This window comes from Anopheles maculipalpis, chromosome 3RL, assembly GCF_943734695.1.
Source record: "Anopheles maculipalpis chromosome 3RL, idAnoMacuDA_375_x, whole genome shotgun sequence".
Classification (NCBI taxonomy): Eukaryota; Metazoa; Arthropoda; class Insecta; order Diptera; family Culicidae; genus Anopheles; species Anopheles maculipalpis.
This window is the reverse complement of record NC_064872.1, coordinates 11,174,132-11,190,205: the sequence shown is the minus strand read 5'-3', so window position 1 is coordinate 11,190,205 and position 16,074 is coordinate 11,174,132. Positions and strand designations below refer to the sequence as shown.

At 44.9% G+C, this 16,074-nt stretch overlaps 1 protein-coding gene across 2 annotated transcripts in view; it reads right to left on the bottom strand.

Moving 5' to 3' along the window:
- Positions 1–15,633, bottom strand: part of LOC126564195 (pseudouridylate synthase RPUSD2-like) — an 85,922-nt gene extending 70,289 nt beyond the window's left edge. The window contains exon 1 of one of the 2 annotated variants that reach the window (XM_050221164.1): positions 14,942–15,633. In XM_050221164.1, the coding sequence (XP_050077121.1) occupies positions 14,942–15,529 (588 nt within the window). In that variant the 5' untranslated portion in view covers positions 15,530–15,633. The remainder of the gene's footprint in view (positions 1–14,941) is intronic. The other variant, XM_050221163.1, reaches the window with a different exon arrangement.
- Positions 15,634–16,074: the final 441 nt, after the last annotated feature.

Sequence of the window (16,074 nt, the reverse complement as noted above, 5' to 3'; positions counted from 1 at the left end):
TTTTGCTTCAACTTCAACTGCCCTATCACTCCGGCACGTGTACGCTGTGACTATCACGTAACGGTAGGAGCAGCACCAGCGGCGTGAACAACAACAGCAACCCAATAATAAATGGCAATACCGACACCAACGACATAGCAGCTAGCTTTGCGTCACGTCGCCGAGCAAGAGCCACCGGGTTTTCGCGAGATGTTTTGTGCGAAAGAGAAATCTACGCGACGTATACGACGGAACGCGCGCGCTCGAAGAGTCTTCCAGCGATCGCAGCAGTAGCGTTGCATCGTCGAATTGCATCGCCTCGTTACACTTGAGCACTTCATCTCAACGCCACAATGCTAACAATGGCCTCGTCTAGAGAGCCCAGAAAGATGATGTTTACGCTGGTTGCGCGTAATTCGACACGCATATTCCGTATCCCACGGCAAACCACCCATTTCACAAAGGGGTGAGATACGATTTCAATCTAGACTAAACTAGATTATTACTTCCTTTCGAACGCAGAGGAGCGCAAGTACAGCGTGCAGCTCGTGTTGTCATACCGGGTTCACGATTCTCTTACGAATTCTCTATGACAATTCGTGCAGCTTTTCCAACCTATAATTAGTCATTCGAAAACAATAGATGTTTCTGCACTGATCGCTAAATTCAATCACGAAAAAAAACCCAACATAAGAAACGATCGCTACTTTTCTGCCCCGCTGTTCACTTTTGCACAATAGCCGGTAAGATTCCCAGTGGGCACCCACTAGTATGCCAAAATAGATCTTTCTGCTGCGTAACAATACTGATGATCGTTATTGTGCCCGCGCGTGTAACACGCATATCCCAACAGCTTAAGCAAAACGCAATATTAAAGATTTTTACTAAAGCTAGCTGCCGATGGCGGTGAGGTAGTTGCGCAGGGTTTCCTGTAACATTCAACAAAGCAGTAATAATAACCTTTCAGGCGCAACACCACAGCACTAAGAGCTTGTTCTTCCAATCCTTCCTACCATGTTGACCAGGTGAAGGACGGCTGGCCAAAAATTATCTACACGACGTCTGTGACTATAGCAAACATGAGCAGTTAATTGTGTGGACTGTCGGACCCGATTGAGCCGGCTTTTCTGGACATGTTTGTTTTTCTCTTGCACACAGGCAGAGACAGTCGGGAGACCGCAAACACACGCGAACAATGCTCCGACCGGTGACCGTGAAAAGGAAAGGAAATGTTCGGACGGCGTTGCTACTGTTTAAGTTTGAAGGGCATTACTTAATATCCGGTGGCTTAAGGTTGTATCGCCACACGCATGGGCGGATTAGTGATCAAATATGACTGGCTTTATGATGCAATAGCTCAAAGGAAAAATCCATCCCAATGTCTAAGACGCTTTGATGTGTACAAACGATATCAAGCGTCAAGCTGTGTTAAGCACAAGAAGATATCTAATGGATACGATGCAGCAACAATATAATAACTTCACCTTGACTCACTAACTAGCTTATGGCTTGTGTTAATGCTATGGACTGCATGATTCAAGGTTAGTTGAAATGTATAGGACACCATACATACCAACACCAAGTCCGTGTTATTCGAAGCGAAATTTTGATGCAACGTACCTGCAAAGAAAGTAATACAATAACGATTAGAAAATGCGGTAAAACGACAAAAATACATAATATGAACATTTAGTCAAATTGACGCTTCTGCTCCATTTCCCAGCTAAATGTGAAGATAATTGCTAACACTAAGCCCGCCGGAGCCCGGAGTCGAAGCTTAAACTGCCGATGATTAGCAAAAAAAAAGGCGATTTTCTAACTGATCATCACCCGGAGTATTAGTATTACAGTTCATTCTCGGGATCTCATCACCTGTAACGAACAGTACCGATGCCGCACGTCGCTTTGTGACCGATTCGCTGCATCCCAACGTGACGCACTAACTGGTGCACCATCCGATAACGGGGTAATAAATTCATTTTCTGAATAATTAACTTTTGAATATTCATTACCGCTGCCACACCCGCTTTGCTGCTTTTCATTTCACTACACAGCTTCGGCTGCCACTGTTGATTAATTGCCAGTCGGTTGTGGGTGTGGAGCAAGATAGCAAACGCGAGACATCGACAATTGGAGCGTTACAAAGGCAACAAGTTACAGATATGTTTGTCAAAGCTAAGAAGCGTTCAACACATACACGGTGAAAAAATACTTGATGAAAATACGATTTATTTTGCTTTATAACGCCGGTCAGAAATGAACGAATGTTTTGCGACTAGACTTTTTTCGTACGTTAATTCATATCGATTTCAAAAATTCCCTTTTACATTCAATACAAAGCCCCTGCCAAGCTCATCACCCTCTAGCTTAAACGATTTTAAACGAGTGCACTATTTTATAACCTTTGCGACGTACGCTTATTATCGCACTGGATTAGATTTCAATAAGTGGCAATTTGTCTGAGTAGTACTTCACATAAAAATATCTCACACGAACGAAAATCTATCAATCGTCACACCCGGAAGGGCAGCACTGGAATGACCGAATGCTCGTAAAATAAAAATAAAACGATCAAACATCGATATCCGATGGCACAACGCAAACTGTTTTCTTCGGAGCGAAGGGTTGAGAGCAAAGCCGGAAAAGACAACTAGCAACTGCTTGAAGTCCTCTTCAAAGAAAGCACCGTGAAGACACCTCACGGATCTCTTCAACATTAGTCCTTTCTCTTTGCTTCAACCCTGATGCTCAGACACTGATACCGATATCCTTAATATTCCATGTCCCTTTCGATTTCGTATGTTTAAAGGAAAGAAACAGTACAACAGCACGACGACGACGACGACGTGCCAAATGTCCTGCGAACGTATGGGATTGCTCCCTGCCCTTCTTGTCACAACAATCAAACCCTGGCAGCAACAATCTGGCACACCGAAAAGTGCCTTTCAACCGGAAAAGAACCCACCAGAAGATGTACACATGGCACGCACGTAAAGCTTGAAAGGGTCTCTGAATGCATGAAAGGATATACAATTTTTTTTACTACCTTAACATTACGACACAAAACGGGATAAACAAGCCTTGCGTGAGGGAGCGCGGGGGGGTGTGGTTGCTGAAGATATCGATTTCTTTTATTAGCACCAGGTCACGTTCCGGCCTGGGTACGGCGAAAGACCCAGCGCACCCACCAAGCACCAAAAGCGTACAACGGAAGCACTGACATTTTCCCACCACAACGTCGGCCATGGCATGATAGAGCAGCGACCAGAATGGACCAGGAGAGTGGACCTTTCTTTTTAGATACAGCACATAAAATGGGCGTCATCGTTTGCCGAAATACAAACACACAACCCGTGGCAAAGGAGCGACATGACCTCAATGTCCGAGACTGGCCTTAAGAAAAACAGGACAACGCCTATGGGATGTCACAGTGCGAAGCGAACGTAAGGACATTAGCAAAAATCGATTTCAGGTTAAGATAACGATGAGTTTGCTCCACCGTAGGATCGTAGCCAGCAACGTTAAGGCTCAAACGACCAATCCCGCTTTGGAAGGAGGATTCCCACTCGTCTGTAGTGGGTGTCTGGTAATGGTCCGAAGTACGAAATTACATCGTGAAACTGAATTTACACGAGGATTAGTGAGCATATTTGGCAGAAAGTTTATTCAATTATCTCAACGGCTAGTGAAGCTACAGGTTAATAACAACAGTTCCATCTGTAGGGAAACTATTGCCCGTGTCCTGATTGCTCTAATTGTACTTCGGTATCGATGTAGTGAGTGTTTTTTGCTTATTACTTTGGATCGGTGGCTGATGATGAGAAGCAACAAGTGACAACTATTAACTAAATATTTTTCTGATCGATTTTGGAGTACAAATTGAACTGCGTAAACAGCCCACAATTTTTAATTCTTATCAATATTAGAGGATCCAAACTTAAAAAAACTAATCTGGTAACATTCGATAAGTTTATGTAAAATTGAAAGGCCTCTATTGAAGGGACCTATGCCCGGCCATGCACGACTTGCATGAAAACAAAAATAAAACGCATTACACACACAAAAACACCATCGATATGTCACATCTGGTGCGAGACACATGGCACACCAAGTCCTCGATGGACTAACGCCGTTTCTTAAATGGCTTTATTCCGTGCGCTCGCAAAAACCCTTCACACCACCACCCATCAATGGTATTGGCCGCGACTAGTTGTCTCACTTGAGAAATGACGCCAACCGTACAGCATCATAGATTTGCCACCCGAGTTTCACCCGGTGCCAGCAGCAAAAGACCACGGCCAAACGCTGGTGTGTGCCACGAATACAGCTGAAGCTTGAGCTATTACCTACACTCAATCCGGCGGTTACCGATGTTGCACCGCGGCGACTCAGACTCCAAGCCCTTCCACCAGTGGCCCAGACGTGGATATCTGCTCATCCTCCACACCATGGCATGCCAGCCAAGCCAAGCGCTATTTGCTGACATTAAAGTGCTAACCTCCCCCTTCCGTCGCTAGCCGGCGATCAACCGATGATCTCTAGTGTGTTGCGTTTGTCTTTCGAGTGTCTTGTTCTACCCGTGCCGCAACATTACTGCGACGAGCTGCCGGGGAGCTGAAGAACAAAAATAGATTCCCCAACAGTTCAGATGGCATCGACAACCAAAACAGACACCACCAGTTTATTCCACGGTACAGTCGCGTACGGACTTGCCATATCTGCTCTATGGAGGGTGGGATTCCGCAGCAGGAGGGAACCTCGTAATGGTTGTGCCGGCAGCGAGCGAGACACAAAAGTGCACGCGATTTGGATTAGAGATTTTGAAAGCTAACCAAATTGAAGAGAGCGAGAGAGAGAGGGAAAAAACTAACAAGCAAGAATAGAAAACTAAAACCTTTTGCCCTCAAGACACAAGCACATGGCATGGGAAATGCTGCCAAAACGGTAGTTTGTCTAGTACGCGGCTAGCTCGTCGGTCGGACCAGCTGGCATTCATATACAGTAGCGTCAGTCCAACAGACGAATGGCCCTAGTAAGCACAGCTATAATTGTAAAAATAGCAGATATACCAGGTCGAGGTAATTAAACATCGGAGAGGAAACAACTTTTTTCTGAAATTCAGTGTAATCGTTGTTAGTACACACAGCAGACAATAAACTCATACATTAAATTGAAGTGTTTTGTGATAGAAAGACACTGCGTTTGAATTATTTTTAATATTTTAAGAAAATGGTGAAAAACAATTCAACTTAATTTATTTTCTACGGTGATGCTTATCAACATCTCACAGAAGAAAAAACAAATTCGACAGCCCAAAACCACGCTACAAGTTGTAAAATGAAGTGAATAGATTGTACGGCATGTGCTCGGGTTTACAAATCGCACAAAACCTCAGAGCGAACTGAAAGCCTGAATTTAACGACACATTGCAATCGCTCCAAGCCAAATTTGAAATGATACCAGAGCAGAGACCGACCATCTATGCCGAACCGAGTCCATCCACGCACATCAAGCTAGTGTAAATTGGCAAATGGTGGCTAGCCTGCCGAAAAACCCTACGAACTTTAACAGCTTCCCTACGGGTTGCGATCGTTCCACAACGGAAGACACTACCGTACGTCCGGCCATTTCAACCGCTAAGGCCATTCCAAGAAGATAATTGGCTTTGTCAGCACACAGCCGTTGGATAGGAGTCGACCAATAGTTGCTTTTTCGTAAAAGTGTCAGAAAGAGATAAATAAAACTCATTTATCTAGTCACTCCATGTCTGCTCGTTCCCCGTTTTACCACACGTTGCTCTGCACGTAGGGATGAAGTAACACTATGGGGCAAAGTTTAAGGAATAAAAAGTCACACGCATTAACCCCACAGGAAACGCATGACATTTTGACCCACAAAAAGAGTAGACGAACGTTAGATACGTTAGATTAAGGGAACATTACCCAAAAGCTCCCTCAGTGCGCTACGAAATAACATCGAAATGGTCACACCACGTGAAAGGGCTGAAGCGAGCACCACATCGAAACGCGAAACGCTTCAACTGGTTCGCATAGCGATTGGGATGAGTTTAAAGCCAAAAGTAGGACGAAGATGCTGTACGCTTTCGGCTACGATGGCTGCGAATTGTTTGTGGAAAAGTAGAAGCGCTTTTGGATGGGTACCAAATCGTAGAACAAAGCACATTTGCCTTCGAGCGTACAGGCCGTTAGACGGGTGTGCAACGGATGCGACATAATTTATACGATGCAATCAGCAATCGGAACGATCATCGATGCCATCCAGAGCGGTCCCGTCATACTGTCGCTTAAAGATGATGTTATTTTGGATGTCTTCCAGCACATTGTAGTGTCTAGTGTGCTTGACGTAGGAAGAGTGCCGACTGAAAAGCATTTCGTGTCATTACAAGCCGGCGTAATGGGAAAATTTGTAATAATGGTTAAATAATTTTCTAATTTATACTAACCACCAGCAAACATTACCATGCTGTTACGTCAGCGTTTTTGGGTACACATAAAATAAGCAATGGTGTAGGAATATACAGAGCGGAAATTATTCAGGAATCGCTTTAAAATCGCTTTGCAACCATTATCCTACATCACTCTTAGAAAGTTTTCTGAAGGAAGGAACTTGTTGGCTTGTAAATGCTTAAAAATATTAAATCCTAAGTACACATGCATATTTTCTCAATTTTACGAGTTGTTTAAATATTTTCAATAACATTCTTAAAGAATTCCAAAGAATCCTTTTTCCTTCTTGCCTTATTTCCGGCCAAACACAATTCTTCAAGTCTTTATATACCTGCAAACATTATCGGTAAGACTACTACAAAGCACTTCACCACAGTCTCACACTACGCAAGGCATATAGCAATAAACACGCGTGGCGATACGATGGAATCCATCGGAGGTCCATAAAATCGAAACCTTCCATGTCCTGATCGTGCGCCGCTCACGCGAAGCTATTATTTAGCTCCATGTTGGCATGGTGTTAGGATTAGTGTGAATAGTTGTTTATTTGTTTTGTTTTTTTTTATTTTTTGTTTCCTCTTGTTACGGTTCTGCAGAGAGACACAGTTGCCATTGCCTATTTGAGCCAGTTTGCTGAAAGTGACGCGCTCTAGCTTGACAAGGTGCCACAACGGGCTTTGCATGCTAAGGAGCGCAAAGAGTGCAGAAGGTATATTGTGATGTTAGCCAGTTTACTCAACAGTGTCGGGTGCTACCGACTGACTGCTGCTGTATAACCTCCAGGGCAATATCCCGGGGCAGCCAGGGACAAATGGACATCGAAATAGTTCCACCGTCAATCGATTTTCTCTTTCTCCAGGACCAGTTCAGGTGGTCCGCCACCAATGCAGTCAATTTCTCAACGTAGCAAGCAAGTGGTAAGGCAGTTTGTTTCACAACACTGCGGTGCTCTGGTATGTAATGAATATGAAACAGTTTATCCATTTTTGCCACGATTCCGATCTAAATCCACCCTGACCCCGGCCGATGGCACAGTAAGCACTGGTAAGGGATTTTCGCGCACGGTAGTCGAATCCAATCCAACTGAATACAATTCCTTTCCGATGGCACAATTAGACCTCGGCACGAATCATTCTTGACGACCGGCGAGACCCCGAACCTCACGAGCTGTTCTGCAATTTATTCGCGTCGTATAGTGTAACCAACCGATGGCGCATTGATCCAACGATTATGCCGTACGCGAACGCGATACACCGAAGCGTTCTTGGCGGAATCTTATAATTATTTTCAGCGCATCGTGCCCCACAAGAATAGTGATTCTTGTCGTGTGTTGCTGAAAAAAAAACACACACACAAATGCACCTCTTTTTCCAAGCATTCAATACCACTCTACAGCAGACCGTTTGTGTGCTTAACAGATCGTTAAGATCGTTGCACAAACCCACGGCACCTTTTTATTTACCAGTTTTCCTTTGCAACTCCTTTTAAGTACACTGCGCGAAGACGTAACTAATTTAACGAAAGTTTTATTCCAACAACGAAGCGGCGAATCACTTTGGTCACTTCCTTGTAAGGTACCAGCAATGGTAGGACAGATCGCTGGCGGTGCTAAAGAATGAAAACTTTTTGTCCAGTGTTACCGATGTAACCCCTCACGGAGTGGTTGCGATGATGGTCCACAACTTTGAAGCATGAAACATCATTATCATTACTTTAGGGCGAGTTTGTTCGATTGCTCCGTACGCCCCAATATCGCATCATCGTTAGCTGCTACGTCACGTACGTGACTTTATGCTGGTGAGTAAAGATGGCAATCAACACTTTGCAACCTTACTCGCCCACTCAGCACCCGACACGTGTGGTCCCTTAAGGATATGTGGCGTGTATGTATAAGCGGAGGAAAAAAAAACAAAGGATGACCAACTAACAACAAAATGGCTGGCAATGGATAAATAAATAGACACGCGGTACAGTTGTTGCTGACCGTCATTGATCAAGCGAAAAATGCTTTTAAAAAAGTTTAAGTTAAACCATTATTTTTATTGTTAATAGTGCAACTTTCTTAAGAACAAAACAATGATTGGTAATTAGATTTTCTAGCTCACCACTCAAAGTTCAATATCCGGAAAGCGACAAAAAACTACAAACGACAAAAAGCCGCATTTTGAATAAACAAATTGATTAGCGGGGCATTAATTGTATTGATTAAAAAGTTCCACGGATTCCAGTTAATCTTCAAATGCCATTAGAATAAAAAAGTATATCCAAATGTTGCACTATTCGTCCTTATCCCAGGTCAATAGCCTTTAGGTCAATAATTATACACATAATCAAGCACTGCGGTTCAGGTTCGACAATACGGTTACGGCTAATCGGATTTAATAACAAATCAGTCAATTACTCAAACACCAAAACTGCCATTCATTTCCTGTAGATTTGCCTCTCAAATCAATCTAAATTTCGCGGCCCGAAGACGCAACCCGAAAGAAAGAAAGGCGAAAACAGTCTACAAAAACCTTCAATTAGTGCGATTCAACCATTCTTGTTGCAGGGGAAATAGGGATGCCTAATTAGTTTTGACTGATTGGACGCGATGGTTGAAAACTGGAAATTTGGCTCGGCGCATCAGCAAAAGGGCAACAGGAAGAGTGTAAAAGAATAGTGTCGAGACGTAATGCGGGGGGACCATTGGAGACAGCAAGAAGTAAAGCGGTTTCGAGACATCATCGATTTTTATCTCGTTTCACCCGATATTTTAGCAGCTTCCGGGCGACCCAGTCAAAAATCAGGATTGATGAACGCAAGAAACGGTTCCCGCTTGATGGGAGAGGGAGGTTGGGGCTAGGGGAGGTTTGAGAGGGAGGGGGAGAAGAATCCGTTCCAACCGAAACGAACTCTCGTTTCGCTTTTGCAAGAATTTGTTCCTCCCAGCCCATCCCGCAGCCACGGTATCTCGTGGCGCCAAAGCAAACTTTCATCCATCAACTAACCAGCGGGTAAGAGAGCGGCATTTGGCCCTATCTCTTTCGCCTAATTCCTAGCAGTTACAGAAGTGGTAGAGACAGACATCCACATTTTGGTAACATTTGTCGAAGTGATTTATCACGCCAGCTAGATCTGGGCAACCGGAAACTGGGGCTAAGAATATCACCAGACCAGCAGCGGCAGGATGCAGAGACTCGAGCGTGCGTTAAAACCAAATCAACAGAAGCGTAAAAAGTTTATAAATGCGTTCGAAATCTCGTTCTATTGTAAACGTGGTGCCCTTTTGTGAGCGCAGAAACCTTACAAAACTGATACGTGAAGTATAATTTATGGTCCGAGGGCAGTTAAATTGCTGCTTATGCTTAAATTACGTCTAAAACTGATGTTTTGAGCAAATCCATACAACTTTATGACCTTGAGTATTCATGGAATCAAAATTTGGAAAAATAATGTGGAAAACATAATTCTTTAAATGCACAAATAAATAACACACTTAATAATTTTGCCAATTTAGGTCTCAATCCACCTCCATCCACGACTACATCCGATCTCCAACAGGTTAGACTCCACTTGATCCAGCCAATGAGCTCGCTGTGCTCCTCTACGCCTCGTGCCGAACGGGACGCTCACGAGCACCTTCTTGGTGGGGCATTCTCATTACGTACCCCCGTCGCGTATCCTGACAACCTTCAGACTCAGCTCCTTCACCACACGCCCTGCTCGCACACACAGCCTAAGGTAGTCCTTAGCACCCGCCGTTCTAAAATAGCGAGTGCGTTGGCGTCCTCCGTTAGCATAGCCCCCGACTCGTACTCGTACAGGACTAGCAGACGTATCAATGTGCGGTAGATCGTGCATTTCGTGTGTTGTTGGAGTCTTCTGAATCGCAATCGAAGTCCGTAGTAGGCATGATTCCCCTGAACAATGTGCCATCGGATATCGCTGCTTACGTTTTTGTCCGAAGTTACGATCGTACAAGGGTAGCAGGCATCCTATACCACCTCGAGATCGTTGCCGTCGACTGATACTATTCTTCCGAGTCGTACTCTATCACGGTCAAAGCCTCCGGCAAGCAGGCATTTTGTCTTTGTCGCACATTGACATCACAGATGTCCGTCCGATGACGTCAATGTCATCCGCAAAGCCAAGGAATTGGAGAGATCGGATGAAAATCGTGCCTCGGATATCGAAGCAAAGTTGAAGTAAATTTCCATGCTTCATAATGTTTCATTGCTGCCTTAAATTATCGTCGTCACCATGCTAGTCGCAACATCGTTAGAGTTCAACCGAAGCGAAAGAAGGCTATTACAGCGAAGAAGGCTATTACAACAAAAAACTATTTTAATTAGCCTAATTTATGTTTCTCACCATAAGTGAAACATTAAGGACAAACATACAACAGCAAAAAATTAGGTTCAACCAACAAAAAGAAATCGTCAAGTTCATTGTTTTAGGATAATTTATAAACAAGTGTTGCAAACTGAACATCATTAAAGTGAGAAAGCAACTGATTTGTTGATAGGGGAACAACTTGACTAATTGTATGTACGCTACACAAAGTTGTGTGTGTTTGTGTTGATTTGTTTTCCCCTCCAAGAACACATAATTAAACAATCGTAAACATTTTAGATCCCTCATTGCTTGCATTTTCTATGCTCCGCATCATAAAAATGTAAGTAAATATCGCCTACACAAAATGCCACCCACCAGCATACGGGAATAAGAAGTCAATTAAAACTTCACTAAAGTAATTAATCCGCTCGTCATCCCGTCACTGTACGTTCCCGGCTAAACGGCTAACCGGAACAAACGGGTCCGATAAACACAGACACTCACATCCCGAATGCGGTGCCACATAGTGCAGAAGGAAAGCAAACGAGGACGAAAGTCATCCCCTATAAATAGAACCCGGCAAAAATGGTGAAAAACCGGGAGACTGAGGCGCATCATAAAAAAATAATAAAGCCAGCTAGAAAGCTTCCGATCTTCTCCACGGATACGGTGACAAAGCTTTCACTTTTCTTTCCGTCCAGGCGCGGTCAGCCTGCAAGCCGCAGGATATGACGCCACTATCATGACAGCAAGCAAGATGATACGGCGTCGGTCTGGTGATGATAGTAGCGGCGGTGGACGTTAGGCATGTCGGCTTTGCGTTGTTCGTTGACGGAATTATTATTTTATTTAGCTGAGCTCTCTTCCTTACCGTCGGGTGTATGTGAGTCCTCCCCGTCCACACGTATTGCGCGTTTTAATCCCTTAAGGTCAGGACTTTAGCACATTGCCAGATAGGGAAATGGAAACATTCTCCATCTAGCATGGCATCTAGCAAGCAAACTGGAACGGTTGGTGTTTAAAAATCCACCCAGTGCTTTGTAAAGCTAAACGGGGCTCTCGGGAATGATGTTTAAACTGCAAGTTTCGAGCTTTCCAGGATCCCTAATGTACAGCTACACCACGCTGCACTGTTGCGAATTATCTACCGCTTTCTGCAACAGAAAAACCATCCCGAGGATTTACAAAAAGATGGCTGAACGATGACATTCGGTGCCATGATTAAGCCACACGGTTGGATATATGTCACGAACCTATTTCACGCGATTCCTTCCTGTCCTAGTGAGACTTATCTCCAAAGAAAAGTACACTAAATGGTCAAGCGGAAAGGTGCAAAAATGTTAGCTATTTTAAGGGTGCACTGAAATACGCTTCAAACAATTCACACGCCTTGCCATCCCAAACGACCGTGATTAATTCTACAATTTATCTTTAAAATAATAAAGTTAACGCCACAGGCAAACGGTCCATACTTCGCAAGGGATTTGAGTGAAGGAAGCAATGCTTGGGTAAGCACACGAATGTTTCTCCGGCAGAGGGTCCAAAGGGCAGGGGGGTTCGGATGAGGCCACAAATGGGCCGTAAACGAGGCAAGACCACTCACTTGCCGGTCCTGCGCTCAAGTGGACTGAATGCTGCCGATTCTCAGACACTGCCAACCGTAATGGTCTACGGTGACCGAGCAAGAACACTAACTGTTCGCTAACTGTTTTAATTTATGGCACATTTGGGAGGACACAAGCTGTGAAGAAGCAATTTTCTTAGCGGGTATAGACAGCGCTCATGATCTAATTATTAGGATGTTTCAGCTAAAAATATGGCTCTATCATCTACTATATTTTATGCAACAAATAATGAACTATTAGCATTGCTTGAGAGCGAATGCACAAATTTCGTATGAGTTCATCATTGAAAACACATCACAACACACGACGCAGTTCGTTTAATTTTAGGGAACCACAGACCTAAGATGCGCAATATAGTCACGAAAAGTAAACAGACTCATTTTTCGCGTATTCGATCGTAAGCGAGTACACGACACATAACGCAAATTGTTTTAAAAATAATCTAAACGCATTTAAGACACCCATAAGAGTCTTTGGTTCGGCAGTACCATAAGATTTGAACAGGACAGCACCGAAGAAGTCTGAAAACCACTAAAATCAAAATGCCACAGCATTTTGCCCAGCGCCTCTTCAAACATCCATCTGAAGCATCATCTTCCACGTTATGCAAATGTAACCGCAGTGCATTCTGTCACCGATTCAGAAACCGACCAACTAAAAACTCCCGGCTCGATTACTTCCAGCACCATGTTGGTGTAGCTTGTCAACGCGTTGATCTGGCATTGTTTCTTAAATGCTGCTTAAGATTAAACGCAAGATTTGAGGGTCGTAAAAGTTGACTTTTATTGTGGCGGTGTGAAACACGCACTATCAGGACGAAGCAAAGAAACGGTCTGCCGGCTCCCAGGCTCGGATCACGCACAAGTCGTAAGAACCACCTTGCCAAATTGCTTGGCAAAAGGCTCGGGCACCTTTTGTCTCGACGGGGCGTGTTGGCGGTTTATTTGATTTTTTAGCATCTCATACGCGTGCCGGGCGGCCAAGCCCCGACGGCTCCATTCTTGCTTACGTGGAAGTGCAGAAAAGTGCGGTAGGAAATGGGAGCCTCTTGGGCAAGCAAGAGAATGCTGCCATTTGGATCGTTCCTCCGTCCCGATCACAGCACCACCGGCGACCATCGCGTGGCTCGGCCGTCGGGGCCAGTCGGTCGCAATGATTCGATGTGACGGCTGGTGTCGTTGGCTATTATAATTATACGCGGTAGCCTACGAGCTAGACGTGCTCAAGTCACACACAATAGGGATCCCTCAGAGCACCGGCAATATAGGCAAAACCACATCTCGGACGGTTTCGTGATGCGGCAGTGCTATTTTTGGCCCAGCTCCTATATTTACCCAAAGCGTTCCCCCCATCCACAGCATCGAGGAAATCATTGCCTTCGCCGGGAATAAACGGAACGGTACCGGCTTCGTTCGGCAAGAGGAATTGGATCTAGTTCTGCAACTCGGCGCCTTTGGGGAACCATAGACTTGATGAGGCAAGACAGTGCGTAAGAACCGAACTAGTTTAATTAGAGTTGCTTCTTGTAACACGAAACGCACTCCGAATCAACCAGGGAGTAGAGAAAAATCTAACGACGGAAACGATTGTACCGACATTTCTGCCATTCTGTCAGCTAATTTAGGACTGCGTCATACGCGATTGCTCCGGTTGGCTGTGCGGCACGAAAAAAGAACATTTATATCGATTATCGTAAGTTGGTAGATCTTTTAATGTATGAGCACACAGATGATTTATTAACCACCTTCTAATGAATATGAAGCACGTCAATAAGACTGCGTTTTAGTGGATTCTTTATTTATCCTCATAAGGAATCAGTTTCCATTCAGAAGGGTTCAAAATTACCTTCTCATGAGTAATTTACCCACTACACTACAAATTTAATTTAATGTAGACTCCTAAAGTCTTGTAAAAATTCTCTAAAAGATTGAGTTAAACCTAGACATACTGGATTTCGAAAGAATTCAATGATTTCACTGGAGAACGTACTCTGTTTTAATGTCAAGAATCGTTCATGTAATACAAGGAACTGAATCATTCACTCAAATCCCATAGTAAATTGAATGGAAAATCATTTAGTAGAATAAACAAAAATAAATATTTCAATCTGTCTTCTCACGCATTTGATTTCTTGTATTTGCAAGCATCGTAAATATCAACGAGAAAAACTTCCTTTACATGGAAAAATCTCTCTACTTGCAGGCTTTCCTGCGATGCACTACTTCTGGCACAATTCTACCGAACGAATGCATTCATTTCTTATCGCGCAATCAGTGGGAAGAAAAATATTCAATTTGAATTTCATTCCACCCTCTTGCCAACCGCTGGCAACTCCATAGGTAGGATCCCCGAGCAAGAGATGGGAACGAGTTGACAAACACTGTTTCATTTCCAATCAAAACTTCTGCAGTCTAACGATGCAGAAGCATTTTCCGTATCGAACCGAACGAAACGGTATCCTGCAGCTCTCGGCAAGAGATTACATGCAAACATGCGTCACAAACAGGTCCACCCTATGCCACGTATGTCGTGTCCTTCCCCCTCGCTACGTACCTTTCTCATCGGCATGATAAGTGTGTTCGACGGGACGCTGACCGGGGCCGTCTTCTGGCGCACTGGAACGACACCAACGCTGTTCAGATTGATGGTGGTTAGCTGCGACTGGGTTTGGTTCGCTGCGAGTTGCGGCTGCTGAGGTTGCTGGGCGGTAGCCATCGGTTGCTGGCCCAGATTCAGATGCGGATGTGTGACGAAGCTTCGCAGCGTCAGCGGTGTGAACATGGCCGCTGCAGCCGCCGGATGCAGCGGCTGATGCTGATGTTGATGCGGATGTTGGTGCTGATGTTGGTGCTGGTGCTGATGCTGATGCATTGCAGCTGCGGCGGCTACGGCGGCCGTGTTATGCAGCGCAGCGGCCGGATGATGCAGCGGATGCTGATATGCGGCCTGCTGGGTGGCGGCAGCCTGCTGTACCTGTGGGTTCTGCACCTGCTGTACGGTCGGAGGCTGTACGGCTGCTGCCGCTATCTGTGGCTGGTGGAAACCGGCCGTCGCTGGATTGAACGGCACGGCCAGCATCTTTTGCAACCCCATTCCTGGGACGCCCCATGGAATGTACCACGAACCTGGATGATGCTGCATCTTCACTGCAAGGCTTACAGGCGTGATGGCCAGTGATGAGGTAGTCAAGGTAACCGAAAACCCACCACTACTGACACGAACACAAAGGCTCAGAAAACAAATCAGAAGCAAACCGGGATTTGCCTCGCAGGTTACGCGACACTTCAAACACCTTGCAAGCGAATCGGCCCCGCTTAATGGCTTTCTACGGTGAGAATGGAGATGACTTTTCCCTCGTGGACACTCTTACTCCCGCATTCTTCCCGCAAATCAAAGCTAAAAGCCTAGCCGATATTGCACGTTTCACACCACACATACAACAAATTTCCCTACTGCTACCCGTCACTCACTTCTCACTCACTGGGCCACTCCAAGTATTTCAACCGCAGCCGAAAATGAAAGATCCTATCACACTGCCGCCAGTCGCATGGCAGCATTCACAGCAAGGCTTCGCTTGTCTCGGTGCACTTTCTTCCTGCTGCCCACTGGGAAACGATTGCACACAAGAACAATAGTCTGTTGAAGGAGGAAAACTCCTCTATACTCCAGATTTCGCTGCTCGTTCT